This window comes from Rhinichthys klamathensis, unplaced genomic scaffold (assembly GCF_029890125.1).
Source record: "Rhinichthys klamathensis goyatoka isolate OS25496 unplaced genomic scaffold, OSU_Roscu_1.1 h1tg000321l_1, whole genome shotgun sequence".
NCBI classification, from domain to species: domain Eukaryota; kingdom Metazoa; phylum Chordata; class Actinopteri; order Cypriniformes; family Leuciscidae; genus Rhinichthys; species Rhinichthys klamathensis.
In genome coordinates, this window is record NW_026606837.1 from 319,975 (window position 1) to 336,271 (window position 16,297).

General features: G+C 37.1%; 3 protein-coding genes across 6 annotated transcripts; 2 read left to right on the plus strand and 1 right to left on the minus strand.

Annotated features, from left to right (window-relative positions):
* The first annotated feature begins 312 nt into the window (after window positions 1-312).
* On the plus strand, window positions 313-4,718 carry eva1c (eva-1 homolog C (C. elegans)). 3 transcript variants are annotated; one of them, XM_056271529.1, is made up of 8 exons: window positions 313-893; window positions 1,785-1,981; window positions 2,232-2,355; window positions 2,436-2,588; window positions 2,988-3,131; window positions 3,612-3,689; window positions 3,781-3,867; window positions 4,280-4,718. In XM_056271529.1, the coding sequence occupies exons 1-8, from the start codon at window positions 779-781 to the stop codon at window positions 4,696-4,698; spliced, it is 1,317 nt and encodes a 438-aa protein (XP_056127504.1). In that variant the 5' UTR covers window positions 313-778; the 3' UTR covers window positions 4,699-4,718. The 3 variants fall into 3 exon arrangements, with proteins under 3 accessions (XP_056127504.1, XP_056127505.1, XP_056127506.1); XM_056271530.1 differs by having other exon boundaries at window positions 804-893; window positions 1,798-1,981; XM_056271531.1 differs by having other exon boundaries at window positions 807-893; window positions 1,852-1,981.
* Window positions 4,719-6,298: 1,580 nt separating this feature from the next.
* On the minus strand, window positions 6,299-8,434 carry cfap298 (cilia and flagella associated protein 298). The gene is made up of 7 exons (XM_056271500.1): window positions 8,209-8,434; window positions 7,793-7,960; window positions 7,649-7,716; window positions 7,375-7,533; window positions 7,106-7,237; window positions 6,684-6,779; window positions 6,299-6,550 (listed from the first exon to the last, which is right to left on the minus strand). Exons 1-7 carry the CDS (start codon window positions 8,345-8,347, stop codon window positions 6,440-6,442), a joined length of 873 nt encoding a protein of 290 aa, XP_056127475.1. The 5' UTR covers window positions 8,348-8,434; the 3' UTR covers window positions 6,299-6,439.
* An 891-nt stretch (window positions 8,435-9,325) lies between these two features.
* si:dkey-18a10.3 (heat shock factor protein) lies at window positions 9,326-15,751 on the plus strand. Of its 2 annotated transcripts, none has more exons than XM_056271533.1 (12): window positions 9,326-9,546; window positions 11,446-11,554; window positions 11,653-11,783; window positions 11,891-12,006; window positions 12,420-12,495; window positions 12,588-12,649; window positions 12,762-12,876; window positions 12,994-13,082; window positions 13,274-13,420; window positions 15,071-15,167; window positions 15,273-15,381; window positions 15,517-15,751. In XM_056271533.1, exons 1-12 carry the CDS (start codon window positions 9,454-9,456, stop codon window positions 15,681-15,683), a joined length of 1,311 nt encoding a protein of 436 aa, XP_056127508.1. In that variant the 5' UTR covers window positions 9,326-9,453; the 3' UTR covers window positions 15,684-15,751. The 2 variants fall into 2 exon arrangements, with proteins under 2 accessions (XP_056127508.1, XP_056127509.1); XM_056271534.1 differs by having other exon boundaries at window positions 9,327-9,546; window positions 13,274-13,414.
* The last annotated feature ends 546 nt before the right edge of the window (window positions 15,752-16,297 follow it).

A 16,297-nucleotide genomic window follows, 5' to 3' on the forward strand; every position in this document is an offset into this window, starting at 1 on the left:
GACGACCCTTCTCGGTTCGTATGGTTTTACTAGCATATTATAAACATGACTAAACTCATAATACTCGGGCAATAAATTATTTTAAACACACACACACACACACTCAAATATGAATAAACATTTTCTCTTAACCCAGGCTATATGTAGACTATATAAAGGCTTAGGGGTCCCAGAAGTTTAGTTTCAAAGACAGTCGGTTCAATAATTATATGAAATATTGTTGATTGTAAAGGCAGTTTAATCAGATTGGTTACAATACTGTTGGGCAGTGCCTCTCAACTCCTACAGCACTGCCAATTTTAGGCATTCACCGCCACGCCCCGTTCAAACGTGTTATTCCTCATCATCCTCAAAAATCCCTTTCTGAGTGTCAAGAAGTCTCTTGTTACTAATTGTAGTCTTGCTAAAGACCATAAAATCATCCATATTCGAATACATAATGCGAATGTCGCTGTTTTCAGGCACAACTGACTTGTTGCGCACTTGTTATTTCCCATAGGCTGCAACACAGTGACTGCGTCGCTTTGAAATGTTTTCTTTTTGCCTTATATCTTCTTCTGACTTATTTTTAGATTGAAACGATTCCGAGGAGTTCGCTTTCCTAGACTTTGGCTTGAAAGGAGTGGGATGTCAAAGTCGTGGTATGAGAATAATATACTTTAGCGGGGTGAGATGCCTGGCAGGTGAGAGAGAGACGGGAATTCCTGACAGCCTTTCTTTCACCAGCACGCGCTTGAATGCACGCGGCTTGATGCAGAAATAATTGAAGAATTTGAACATGATCTCAGCGCAGCACCCGAGAAGCTGCCGTGCACCTGGGCTGTGTGTTCAAATACTTTACAGTGTTCTCATACTGTGGACTAAAGAAATGGACGGACTCTCGGATTTCTCAAGTGAGTCAATAATGATGATGAACAGTAAGAATATTTATGAGTGCAATATTCAATAACAATCATAATAGAAAACGAATACATACACATCATTTGTATTAATTTAGTTAAATTGTTGTTTTTATTAAGTATACAATCTAAAATAAATACATATGGATCAATGCCAAATCCTCCGTGATGGTTTCATCCATGTTTTAAAGATTTTATAACATTTCTTACAATATTTTTTCTTTAATGGCACATAAATGGCATAAATAAATCATAAGCTACCCACTAATTTAATTATTTATTAAACTTTTATAATAACTTTTATTAATTTAAAAACTTTCATAAATATATAAGTAATATGTTTGTGAATACTGGACAATCACACCACCTATAGACACTTTTAATATGAAGTCTCACAAAAAATGACTTTAATTAAATTAAATGACTTTAATTTTGAAAACAAAAAGTAGTTCATTGTAGAAGAGGTGTATCCAAATAATATTTTGCATGTTTTTTGATTCGCATTCATAATGTATGTGTATATATATATATATATATATATATATATATATATATATATGTATATATATATATATATATATATATGTATATACCGGTATATATATATATGGAGTAATTGTGTCCAGTATATATATATATATATATATATATATACTGGACAATTACTCCATCTGAATCGCACTGATAATGAATTTATTAGATCCATTAGATTAATATAGTTTATATACTGGGCAATTAGACCATCTATAGACACTTTTGATGTGAAGCCTCACAAAAAATAAAAATAGAAGAGGTGAAATAATATTTCGAATGTTTTCTACATCGCATTCATAATGTATTTTTAATGAACTTATTAGTTCCTCCCTCCCAAACCCCTTTCATTAGATTATCTGTTTAGGATCATCAACAGTCAATCAGCTCAAGTCTGTGATGGAGATCTCCTGCTCCTCAGGTGTCCACGACACTCCACCATAACTATTCAGTCTGCATTTTATGGACAGAGTGAAACCCTTCCCGGGATCGTGCCAGGAATGAGATGCCAGTGGCGTAATCACAGCTGTTCTGCTACCACAGCGCTGCAGGTGAGAAGCCTGAGCCTTGCTTTCAGGAAAATAGACCTTTAATTGTGCATCCACTAAACACTAACTTGATTAAGTCATTTTAGTACCTTTTAAATAGTCCCACTGAGACTAGACTTCTGTGGCAGATCTTTTTCACTTCTGGCTCAGAAAATATAATGTGTTTTCCAGAATCAGGAGAAGGCTATACTACATTTTCCCTGCCTTTTGTATAACACACAGTCTATGGTCTTTGATTATCCCTCTCTATTAGAAAGTGCTCTCTGAATGCCAGGGTCATAGAGATTGCCAGTTCCTGGTTAATCATCAAGTCTTTGGCAGAGATCCTTGTCCTGGAACCCCTAAATTCCTCCATGTATCATACAGGTGTAAACCTAGTAAGTATTTCCTTCTTTAAAGCCTTAATTGATTATTTCTTCCTCAAATATTTACTCCTCTGATAATTTTTGCCTTACAGCAGAGCACAAGAAGAGAGTAACATGTGAGGGAGATCGACTTCTGCTGCACTGCAAGTATCCAAAAGTGCTGAATATCTACTCTGCTGTTTATGGTAGACCGCTGGAGGAGAAAGACTTGTGCCCAGCAGAGGAACGAGAACTTCCACCATTTGGTATGTTTTTAGGTTGAAGTCAGGTTTATATTTAATATGACATTGATTTAATGGTAACATTAGGCTCTAGGTTAAATCAGTGGTTATCAACTGGCTTACAGCCAGAACCTGATTTCACTAAGAGCAACATGTTTCTGGATCAACATCTTTGTTGATCCTGAAACAAAATTCCCAATCATCTAATCAGATTTGAGGGACAAGTTTAGAGTTTGCCAAGTTTCGACTCTTTTTCAGCACACATAAAAACCACTATTGCCAAAGAGCGATTCATCTTGGTCTATTTGTTTACCACTAGCGCATGCTGATGACGTTTTATTCTTCTGTACCAACTTACGTCGCAGCCTACGATTTTTTGTGGTTTTTACTGTATAATAAGAGTTTTTCTTTTTTTTTTGGCAGAATGTCTTTTTCATGGAGCCGGTGATGTGGTATCCAAAATCTGCTATGGCAAACAGAGGTGTTTGTTTACTGTAGACCAGGAAATTTTCAAAGACCCCTGCCCTCCTGGAACAAAAAAGTATATCACCATCCTTTATGCATGCGGTATGAACGCTCTTATATCCATCAGAATCTTCCTAAAGCAAAACCTCTATGAGAGTGTTCTTGAAATGTCTCTTTTTTTTTTATTAAAGCTACTGCATGACATGCCATCTTCATGGCATGGCAGATTTTAAATAAGTTTCCCATTGATTGAGAGCGTGGGAAAAGACTAACATATGGCCTTTGTCTCTTCTCAGATTGTTGATTTACCCGTCTGTTTTCTTCCCGTCCTTAAATTACAACGAAGACAAAAGTTGTTTGGGAATTAAAATAGGGAATGAGCCTGGCATTTTGTAGCTCTCAGGAGCTTCCTGTGTAAGACTTCCTGTGATTGCTTTAAATGCCAGGCTTTTGTTACTGATTGAAGGCAGAATCAGTTCACAGGAAAAATAAAGATTACTCATCATCGTCGTATTGAAAGATCCTGGGAGATACCGACTGGGAGTTGGAAGTTGTTATAACTTGTACTGTGCCTTTTTTCAGTTCCACAAAGTTTACTCAAGGAGGCTGATCCCAGAAGTTTCAAAACTACCTCAGTTCCTAACCAGAGCACCAAAAAAGGTGACAGTGCACCATACAGTTCACTTTATATAGAACTTTGCAGTGGAAGTAAATAAACAATGAAACAGTCTTATTTTGCTTTTATTCGTAGGGGAACAGCCAGTCATTAGAAGTTCAAAGTTTCCAGAGAACAGGATTATTGTCAGCAATTCTTTAATGGCATATGTCTACATTACAGGTAAACTGAAATATATAAAATGTCTTAAACTGAACATACTTGAACATTTTTTATGATCCCAGTCAACATAAATTAGCACAAATAGAGGGAATATAATTTTAAATAAAATTCCCATTAAAACAAATGTTTATTCAAAATGGTTTATATAAAATTCTATAATTACATAAAAAATTCTATCATTATTTACTCACCTTCATGAAATTCAAACCTCTATGCTATAAGTTCCCCCATGCAATACAGAGTAGAACTTTTAAGAATCTTCATGTATTATTTTATTGAACTGTTATACTGAAAATATAATTTTTTGTGTTCCTCTGAAAAAAGTAACTGCATACGCATGAATGACATGAGGGTAATGATTTTTTTTTTTTTTTTTTTAACTATTCTACACAATTACTTTTCTCTTTCTCAGAGCATCCGGAGATGGCAGGACTACTCTTCACGTCAAGTGTTTGCGTGGGCCTTCTGATTGTTCTAATAGCTGTTTCAACGCAGCTAACCTGCAGTAGACATCTAAATACACCTAGAACATTTAGGAAGAAGAGTAGAACAACTAATCTGGAAGAGGAGGAGCCAATGAACCAGGATAATGATGAGGAAGAAGATGAGGATGAGAAAGGGTCACTGATGGACAGTTCTAACCTGGCAGAGATAGACAGGAAGGTGTATTGCTGGGAAGATGTGACGTACACCACAGAGGCAGCAGAGCTGATGGAGAGAATTGAACGCAGAGAGCTTGTGATTCAGGAAATCAGGATGAACGCATACCTCAATGGAAACACATGCATCCTGCAGTCATACATGCCAGCTATTACACAGAATGTGCAGTAGCTGTAATTTCAACCAAATGGGAGTTAACTTTTTGAATGTTTTGTTACCAAAACACTGCAATGAAAGGTGAAGTGTGTAATTTCTGCAACACTTTTGCTAGTTAGAACTGCCAAAACTGTCTTGAAACAGGCTTCCTGAACACTCCCCTCATCTGCTATTAGTCAGCCAAATAAATGGCCCCGCCCCAAACTCACATTATTTGTTGGGCAGCTCAAATAAGTGAAGGAAATATCAAATTTTAAGACATTAAAACGGGAATGTCTTTAAAAACATTGCCAGGTGCCTTACTTAAAAAAAAAAACAGGACATAATAACACAGAGCTAGCGATACCTGATGTGTTTTAGTGCTTAAATGAAAAATGTATTTATATAAAAGTAGCTGTTGAATAATATATGTGGTATTGAATGTAAATGCAAATTAAGATGGCAAAACATTTTTTATTAAAAGTGTATTATATTTAAATGTACAATAAAATAAAAAAATAACACAAACAGAATGTTCTTTTATTACACAACATCACACTCAACTTTCCTTTAACCTCTTTCTAGTGAAACCGCATCTCCCGATACTGTAACCTCTCTTTTGCCTTGAGGAAAATAATATGTTCAGTAACTCCTTCTCAACGCTCTCCAAATGAACTCTGTGGTGCCGAAGCAATCCTGAGTGCTGCTCAGAAACATCCTGTCTTTGAACGGCATCAAGTTTAAATTGAGCAATTGCCAGAAGCACAGACAAAGAAAGGAAAGGTGTTGCATCCTTTTGCCAATGAATTAGTACAGAGAAATCTTGTCTCATGCTTGCATTACACACACATTTACATAGACACATTCATTAAAGGATTAGTTCACTTCAGAATGAAAATTTCCTGATAATTTACTCATCTCCACGTCATCCAAGATATTACTGTCTTTTTTTCTTCAGTCGAAAAGGTTTTTCAGGAAAACATTCCAGGATTTTTCTCCAGTGGACTTCAACAGGAACCGGCGGGTTGAAGGTCCAAATGGCAGCTTCAAAGGGCTCTACATGAACCCTGCCGAGGAATAAGAGTTATCTAGCCAAACGATCGGTCATTTTCTAAAAAATAAACAAACATTTATATACTTTTTAACCACAAGCTCGATTTGCACTAGCTGTGATACGCCACGCATTACGTAATCACGAAAGGTCACGCGTGACGTCGACGGAAGTACAGACCTAGTGTTTACAAAGCAAACGTGCAAAGACTAAGTCAAACGCCCTTTACAAATAAAATAAATAAATAAAAGGTAAAACAACGATGTCTGAGTTTTTCGCCCCACCCTACATTTTCCGCCTACGTCAGGTTACTGCCTGTGGTTAAAAAGTATATAAATGTTTATTTTTTTAGAAAATGACAGATCATTTGGCTAGATAAGACCCTTATTCCGTGGCTGTAGAGCCCTTTGAAGCTGCATTGAAACTGCAATTTGGACCTTCAACCCGTTGGTTCCTTTAGAAGTCCACTATATGGAGAAAAATCCTGGAATGTTTTCCTCGAAAACCTTAATTGCTTTTCGACTGAAGAAAGAAAGACATGAACATCTTGGATGACATGGCGGTGAGTAAATTTTCAGGAAATTTTAATTCTGAAGTGATCTACTCCTTTAAAACCTTTCATATGTAATAAAGGCACTGAATTGCATAAAAACTGCTGTAGAGGAGTTTAAGGTCTCTGATGTGCCAAACAGTTATTGTAGAAAAGCTGTGATTTTCTCTGTTAATCTATCTTGGGCCCCATTTGATATTTGTGAGTCCCTGGAACTGTCTTTTTAGGGCCTGTCTGTCCGACCAATTGGACTGAAGATGTGTGTCATCATCTACCTCTTCTAGTTTCTAGAGCAAAACAGATGAAACAATAATGAATGATCTACAATAATATATAAAATACGTACACACACACACATACAAAATACAATATACAAAGAGGATATAAAATAAAAACAAAAGAATTAGAAGCTTCACTCACTTTCAGTTCTTCCTGCCTCTTGTAATAGTGCAGCATCATCTGTTTTTGTTCATCTTCACCTACTAGAGGTTCTCGCGCTGGTGCCCCCTGGCCTCTCTATAATGAAAACGCGAAGATGGTGATCAGGTTTCAATTCATTTAATGGAAAACCATGGCCAAAGTGAATTATTTTCAGATACGTTCAAACACCAGGGGTCGGTTGCATCAATTAGTCACCAATTTTTTTTTCTTTAAGACTGTTCATACATTTTTTAAGCCACATACATACAATTATAATTTGATACAGAAAAGCAAGACTAATTACCCCTAACTAACTGCTAGTTGGTCATACTAGTTCTTAAAACACAGTCTTAACATGTTTATGCAAATGGCCCCAGATCAAGGTCACAAAAAAATAACTAAAATTCACACCGAACACTTACTTTCTGAATTTTCACTATAATTTTCGTTTTCTCATTTTTCCCAACATAATCCTGCAGCTTTTTGCCCCTCTGCAGTTCTTTAGATGCCCACCACAGCTGAGCATCTTCATCTGGGATCACTTGTAATGAGGCCTGCAGTGAAAAGCCTTCGTATCAGTATTACAGCTTTTGTTATGTTCATCAAACAAATAAGGGTAAGTAAATGTACAAGGGTAAATAAGTACAAGGGTAAATAAATGACATAATTTTAAATTTGGAAAATCTCAAACCTGTGTTCCAGTAAGATCCTCTAGATTTTCAAACTCCATCCTAATTGGATCGTGTGGAGGCAGTCCCATTGGGTAAACTATCATCACAGCTCCTCGCAACTGGTCTAGAGCCTCTTTGACCATATCCATGGTAACACAGGCATTTGCTCTTACTTGTTTCTATAGACAGAAGAAAATGCATATATGTAAACATAAATATATATATACAATAATATCAGAAGGGTAACAATGTATTGAGGATTAGAAGTATTCTATATTAAAATCAGCTTCATACATTTGAGATTAAAGCCTTGGCTTCCTCCATTGTTTTCCTTAAAACATCTTTCATCTTCTCATTTGGAGCTAAATGGAAAAGCAGAGTACAGTTATAGCAATTAATGAGGCAATTCAAACTTAAACTTTAATGTGACATGACTACCATGTCCATTTCGACGTCCAATCTCATCCTTCTTAAACTCAGCACCACCACTGGGAATGCAGCGGTCTTCCCATTCATCCTTTAGTTTGAGCTCCATGATCTGATCATCGGCCAGGCCCTGCATATTTGGTGAAAGAGAAATCCCATGATCTGCCAGCTCTGGAATTTCTATGGAGATACAAATGAAAAGTGTAATGGTTGTGCATTTTTACACTTGTGAGTAACGTTAACGTTACTTGACTTCTATGATTTGTTAACTTGTAAGTTAACGTTAACTGCCACTGACAAAATACATGCATTTTTAAAACCATTTATGTATGAACTTGTCGATCAAGAACATAAAGCGGCTAAACCTAAAGAATATGAGGCATTTTTACTGTTTTTCAACACAAACATACACAAAATCATTGTCATACCAGAGCAGATCCTGTCCACTTTTAATCTTCCATTGTAGACCGCGCTGATCTGCTGGGACAGTGTCTCAATCGAGACATCCACTGTAGTATTGAAGAGAAACTGACTCTCATCTCCTCGTTTGACGTGCAGCTGAACCATCTCTCACTTGCTGAATCAGTCCTGTGCAGGAATATTATAAATCAGAGATTTGAAGGGAAAGTAGATTTAAAACCACCGGACGACAAGGGAGACGTTTGAGATGTCGCGCAACTCGCGCCTCACTGTGTTTGTGTGTGTTGTCATGGCACCCATAACATCGCGTTTCAAGAATATTCTAGCATGCTGTGCGGGCACGTCGCAGAAAATATAATTTTGAGGTGTGAAATTAATAATACAGGTAATAGAATAGAATATAAATAGATAAATAATGATTTAAAACTCATTTCCACAATCAAATTAATCAAAATATACTTACTCTTGATTCAGTGCACCAACAGGCAGCGGCAGTAACGATACTATTTCCACAGGAAGTGGCCAATTCAAAATAAAAGTCTCTTTAAACGCTCAACGTTTTGCTTCACCAAAGAGTGAAAAGAGGTTCACTCGTTTCTAGTTTCATACAAAGTAGTTTACTTAATTAATTTAACACGAATGTTAGTTTTCAATAATGCCACATACTCATGCGCATTCACTTATTATAATATACATGCATGATGAATATTCCATAAAAGAAGTAGATACGAGATCAAGTTACTCACTGGTTACTGTCTGTAAGGGTTTATGATTTATTATAATTTATAAAAAAATATATAATTATTTTAAATTTTACAATTTTTTATGATTATATAATCATACATATAATAAAACCATGCTGCTAAACCACAACAACGTTAATTTGTCTAATTAATTTAGACGCGTAAATTATTTGTTTATTATCATCAGACAAATTCAGGTATTAGAGCATTGAAAGGGACTTTGTTTGAGCTCTTTATCAGAGTATATTTTCATATAGCAAAAGTTCATTTATTTTAAGTGAGTGATTATGTAAGACAGGCAGGTAAAATACGTACAAGACGTATACTATAGGGACAGGGAGCCATGTTGAGGATTGGTGGATAGAGGGACAAGGGGGTGTGTCGCAGCAGGAATATTCACGTGTTGGTCAGCCTGGGACTCTATTTACCTCCTCACGCGCGGCGAATCTAGAGCAGTGTGACATTTATCTTCAGAGAAGACATAGAAAGTTTATTATTTTAACAGGAGAGATGAAACACAATAATAGTGTCCCAGCTTTTGTCAGCAAACTTTGGGCACTTGTAGAGGCTGAGTCAACGAACGAACTGATCTGCTGGAGCCAAGTGAGTGTTGTTTTATGCAGAATACAGATGATTTAATTTAACTGCTGTTTATATTAGATAATTGTTATATAGTGGTTCTTTATTTACAGTATTACATGTCTTGTCTATCGTAAAACAAACAACAAACAGTACAAATAATATTACTCTTCAGAATGTAAATTTCACAATAATAATAAACTCTTCAGAATTGCTTGTTATTCATTTAACATTGCCCAGTAGACGTTTATTCTGATGTAACCAGGTGACATATTAGTAATAGAGGGAATGCATTAACGTCACTTCCCCGCCGGAACACGCCCCCCTCAGCGGGACTGAGTGGCAGAAGAGCTGCTGCGTGACTGGAGTTAATAGGGGAAACTGCGTTAACGCGAGTAAAACAAACTATTATCAGTTTAAACTAAAAGTTGGACTCGATATAGTGTTCCTTACAACTTATCAAAGATCCAGTGATCCATGGATATTGACATGCAGCCAGGAATCGTGTTTCCTGACATTTATATGTGCCTGATTTCGACGCCGGGGAAATAAATGAAGAAAATTTGCCTGTAAACGTTTTATATAAATACAATATAGATAGGTCTAAATCCGAGTGATCACTTACATTAATGTTATACTGTATATCATATCGTCCAGCCCTAAAACTTGTATAGTTTTTTGTCAGTGTTTATTTAAAAACATCCAATTATGCAGAATATAGTCTGTTCTGTAGCTTTTTGCAGTCTGTAAAAATATACAGTACCTCAGATTTCTGGTCAAATCTAGTTGTACAGTCAATCGCAAAGCTCTTTCCCGTTTTAGATGTGTTTTGTGTGATTTTCACGGCGTTCACGCTGAAAACAAATGCTGCCGCTCAGTCTTTTTGCCACTTGTGGGCGTGACCGCATTCACTCCGGCCGACGGTGACGTCATGCGCATACCCTGTCTTACAAAACAGATCCACGTGTACTGTGCTGATGCCGGTGGCGGTAGCTCGCTATTGGTCCACTGTCCGTCCAATCGCTGCGCATTATATTATTAGAACTTGCGACCTAAAGTTGCCTGCAAGTATGACAGCGCGCTCTGAACCGATGCATCATGTGACAGATTTTGGAACGTCGTGTTTCCGCCCCGAAAATAGAACGTTTGTCATAAACATCCATCAACAACAACAAAAAAACAGGTGCCTATGTTTCTAATAAAATAAAGTAGTACCTTTATAATCTTAAAGACGCTTTTTTAAGTTTTAAATATTTTTGTTTTGGACTTTGAATAATGCAAAGTAGTGAATTGAAAGTTTTAAAGTGTGACTTTTTTTAATCATTTCAATTGAATGACTTTATGGATATTAACTTTTTGTATTATTCAGTTGTATATGTATGTAAATATGACTTTATTTTCCTTGAAGTTCTTTTTATTAACATAACCACCTATATTATAACCACCATAACAATTGTATTAAGTATATTATGCTGAATAAATCAATAATTTATAAGTCAATTATTATATATTACAATTATTTATTTAATAATGTTATTATTTATCAGTATTACAGATATTAAAGTTTTGTTTTACTAATATTTAACTAATCTGATTTTTTTTTTCAACCAGGCATTTATAACTAATACTAGTGCTTGCACATTTGAGTGCACATACTAGTGCCTGCCTTATTAGATTGTGAGTTTTTATATGTTAAAGAAAACATGAGCTGTGAAAAACATTTCAGGTTAAAAGAAGTAAACTGTAATTGAATTCAGGAAGCAAATTGATTATAGAAACCTGTGTTATGTTGATAAGTGCAAGTGCCCTTCAAGCACAAAATAGTGTTTCCTGCCAGACCAGAATGGGCTCTTCTTTAGAAATATTTTGACATATATAACGTGATGTAACACAAACCACATCCGCCTTTTTCCTGTCTGTTAGGATGGCTGCAGTTTTCTTGTCCAGGATGAGCAACGGTTTAGCAGGGAAGTCCTGCCCCTTTACTTCAAACATAGCAACATGACCAGCTTTGTGCGCCAGCTTAACATGTGTAGGTGTTCAGCTAATGATGATAAGATATACAATGATAATATATGTATACATATAGCATGATAGATGATACTGTATGTGTCTGACCTCCACACACAGATGGCTTCCACAAAGTGGTACATTTAGACGCTGGGTTGCCAAAAGCTGACGGGCAGTTAAATTGTGTTGAGTTTCAGCACGAGGACTTCCAGAGAGCTCAACCCCATCTGTTGGGCCTCATCCACAGGAAGGTGAAGCTGATAAACCTTATCATACTTGTGCAGCACTCAAACTGCAGTGATATCTGCAAAGCAGTTGCTATCCCTCATTTGTGTTGTATATGTGATTTCATGACTAGGTGTCAGTTAGCCGTGGAGTTGAAGAGGGAGGGCAGATCTCTCAGGGACTCGTTCAGGTTAGTCATGTCAAAGGCTGGCAAGACTCCTCAGACCTCAAACTCATGGCTTTGTGCAGGTGAGCCTTCCTCCAAGACAAGTACACTATTCATCAGTGTAAACCTACAGTAAACTTCAGCCTCGTTTGGACACTTAAATATATTTAATATATTTTAAAATGTAATTTATTCCAATAAGGGCAAAGTATAAATTATTCTAAAATGCTGATTTGGTGCTCAATAAACATTTCATCTTATTATCAAAGTTGAAAATAGCTTAATATTTTTGTGGAAACCCAGTTCACTTCACATTTTTCAGGATTTTTGGATGAATAGAAAGTTCAAAAGAACAGCATTTATTTGTAATAGAAATCTTTTGTAACATTATAAATGTCTTTTCTGTCACTTTTGGTCAATGTAATGCATCCTTGCTATATTCTCTACCATGACTAAAAAGAACCATTTTCTTTTAACCATTTATCCGTCCCTTAAGGGATAATGAGAGTTTGTGGAGAGAACTGGACTCGTTAAGACAGAACTATCAGCAGCAGCACAAAATCATACGCAAGGTAAATGAAAAAACAAAAAAACAAATATATATATATATATATATATATAAATGGTCACTATACACAACTGATCCTATTTCACATCTTTTCAGATTATAAAGTTCATCATCAACAGCGTCCAATCAAATGGGATCAAAGGTTGCAAAAGGAGACTGTAAGTTTTATTTAAAGCACACAAAATTTTCTTCGTCAGTGAGAAATGTTGTTGTCTGCTCTTTGTTGTCTGTTTAGTTCTCACTTCTTACATCACATTTCCTTTCAAACAGCCCTATGATCGACAATTCTGTCGAATTTCAGTCTGCACCAAAATACGCCCGTTCCTTCAGTGTCAATCCCACCCAAAGCACTTCCTCCCTCCAAGAAATCCCTACGTTGCAAAAGGTACCAGCTAAAATCTTAGTTTGACCTACTCATCAAACACAATGCTGTTTAGTTATAAAAGTAGCACAATTTCTGTCACATTGAAAGGAAGTGACACCACTTTGGGTTTCTGGGCAGCTGGATGTGTCACCTGCTGACGTGTACTCAAATGGTACGATCATCTCTGACATCACCAACCTGCTGGATCAAACACCTGAGCCAATCAAGTAAGACAGCAGCAGTCCACCTGTAGTCTTCATCCTCTACACAGGAGTCATGTTTTGTATAATTATAATCGTTTTAGGGTTTTTTTACACATTAAAAAAACAATCTTTTTTAATGTGTAAAAAAGGAAATGAAAGTATTTTTCAGAGATTCAGTTTCTTTTCCGGTTTCGTTTGCTTTTTCTGTTTTACAGAGAGGCCGAGACAGAAAGCCTTCCTGTAACTCTCCTGCCATTCTTATCCCCCGCCTCCCCGACTCTGCCCTCCGTGGAGCTGGCGTTGTCTTTGCTGGATGACCCAACTGTCCAGGAGTTTGAGGAAATACCCTCGGAAAGGTTCATGCGTGTCATTTATTTGATCATTTGTAACTCATCCCTGTTCTATCAATAACTCTGTACAATATTTCACAGGGCTGCACAAATTAGGGGAAAATCTAATTGTGATTTTTATGATAAAAAATTGTGAATGTGATTTTCCATGTTTGTTGCCAAAAAAAAAATCTATATATCAGGATGACAATAAAATAAATATATTAAAGGAGCATTTCACCCGTGGGAACATTAATCTTTATTGAAAGTGGGCCATATATGTAGTCGAAATGTTTAATAAATTCTTGACCGAGAAAAGACATAAAGTAACTTTAGGGCCCATTTGTATGAAAGACAACAACTCCCACAATGCACCACATTGCACAGCTCCGCAAGCCACTCCCACTAATCCAGAAAAGCGCCTATGAGGTATCCGCCTATCAGAGAAATCACTCTTCCGTCTTACAAGGCTAGCTACCACCAGAGCTTGAAATTCATTTCACACAAAATTTCTAGTTAGTTGATGAACTCATTAGTAAATTACTCCTCATTTGTATTTCTTTCGAAATGGTGAATTATTGCATGATACCAGGATGTTCAGTCAAAACATATGCGGTGCGAAACTAGGATGGTTCACAACACAAACGTCCGTGTCCTCGTCTGATTCAGAGATTTTGTCTAGGAGAAATTGGCATCATTGAAATTCTTTGCAGCAGACGGACTCTATCTCTGTGTCCGTAGGCTCACAGTGAGAGCACAGACACCACCAGTCCACCCAGCTTGAGCCAGTCCGGGCTCCTCATCCGCGACAGGCAGCCGCCTCCTGTTCCTCCATCAGCCTCAGCTGCTTTTCTCTATATTGCGGCTTGTAAAAGTAGCCACGAACATCTGATTCGAGCATCAGACTTTCGAAATCCTCCTCTTCCATATCATATTGAGTACATTTCGCCATTGTCATAACTTTACATCTGGCTCCACAGCGCCTGTTAGCTTAGCTTCCAAACAAGATGGAGGATATTGCTTTTAGTTTCAGAAAGTGAAGTCCCACCCACTGATCTGTAATAGGTCTGTAGCGTGAGTGGATCCCACCCCCTGGAAAAATAAGGAACGAGTGTTTGTAGTCTCAGCCCCTCTACCAAGATATGGGACTTCCTGCTTACAATGATGCAAAATGACGATTTTTACATCATTATAAGCAGGAACTGCAACACTGAAATCCTTATTTCTCCCGTCTCAGGGAAAAATGAGGGAATAATGCACGACCATTCAAAAATATGACTGGGTTTCTAACGATACAAAGCTTAATGCAAATGGGTGAAATGTCCCTTTAAACAAAATAAGAAATATTACTAGATTATTTCACTCTAAAAAATAGGATTTAAGAAAAATAGTATAATAAAATAAGTACAACTGTAAAATTATAATACTAATATTTGTGTCTTAATCTATTTTCAAACGTTAAACCGCTGAGCTTTTATTTTGACAGGAAACTGCAGGGTTAAAGCTTGTCTTTTGCTGGCAACAGGTTTATAAATGCTTCTGGTGAAATGCAGCGAATATATTTATTTTAAATAAATCGCAGCCTTTGCGATTTGATAATCGCACCAAGCCACATCATGTTGGCTTTAATTCGATTAAATGTTCAGCTCTAATATTTCACTCCCCCTCTTCTCTTGAGAGCAGAATTGATATGTCTGATCCACTGGCGCTTATTGACTCCAGTTTAGCAGCGATCCGCTCCTGCTCTTCACCTTCACCAGACCTGGACAATTTCACCAAGGTCTGCCTTGCAACATCACACAACACATAGGTTATTACAAGAGCACAGTGCTTGAGTTATACGTAGTTAACATATCTGATGTGTTTGGTTTCTTGTTCATGTTAGATCCTTAGTCCTGGCTGCCATGTCTCTGCTGTTAAAGACTCTATCACAGAAACCAAGATCAAACAGAGAGGCCAGAATGAAGCTGACATGCTACCTCACATCGACACAGGTACACATATACTCCCACGCTTCCCTCTCACACCGTCCTAGACCCACACATGAATTCCCTGCACAAAACCACATGAACTCAGAACTTACACAATTTTTTTTTCACGTTTCCGTTAAATATATTGTTTTTGTGCAGTTATACAAGAGAGAAGCCTGCAAGAAAATGCAGACTCGGAGCAGGAGCGCTATGATGGTGAAGAGTATTCAGATATTTTACAATCCCTGCTGCAGATGGCACAGGAAGCGTCCAGCCTCTCCTTCAGTAACACTACACTGCCCTTAGAGCTCTCTTTTGTCATGTAAAGCTCTAGTGCATGGGTCATTTGATATTGTGATATGGTGGTTGATAGAGAAAAGTGCTATCTGAAACACCCCAGTTGAGAGTTGACAGTCCTGTCATTTGATTAAAGCTCCAGTCCGTAACTTTTTTGGGTTAAAAATTATCCCCAAAAAAATTTGAGCAAGTACATAACCAGCCAGTGTTTAAAACTATCTGCTTGCCGTAGCTCGATTCAAAACGGTAAGCTTGTAATACTGTTTTTAATTCCAGTGGTACTGGTGGATTTCCACGGGAGATTCGAGCATGTCTTTGCGTCATTACGTCACATCTGTACACATTAAGAAGGAGTCTCGGCTAGTATAAGCTATATTGCGTGTGAGGATGCTGGAGGTGGAGATTTATAGCCTTTTCTCACAGCACTTGATACAATTAAACGTATTAATTTGATGGCGGATCCAGAAAGGTTCAAACGACAATCACCAGTGACAACTAGAGATTCACCCGCTGTAAAATGCAAAAGACTTTGGACTGAGTTTGGAAAAAGAGACTGCAACCGGGCCCATGCGAAAACAAGTATAAATATCTGAAGGGCATTAAATGTAGTCACGCAATGCTGGTGTTGTTAACATTAACAATT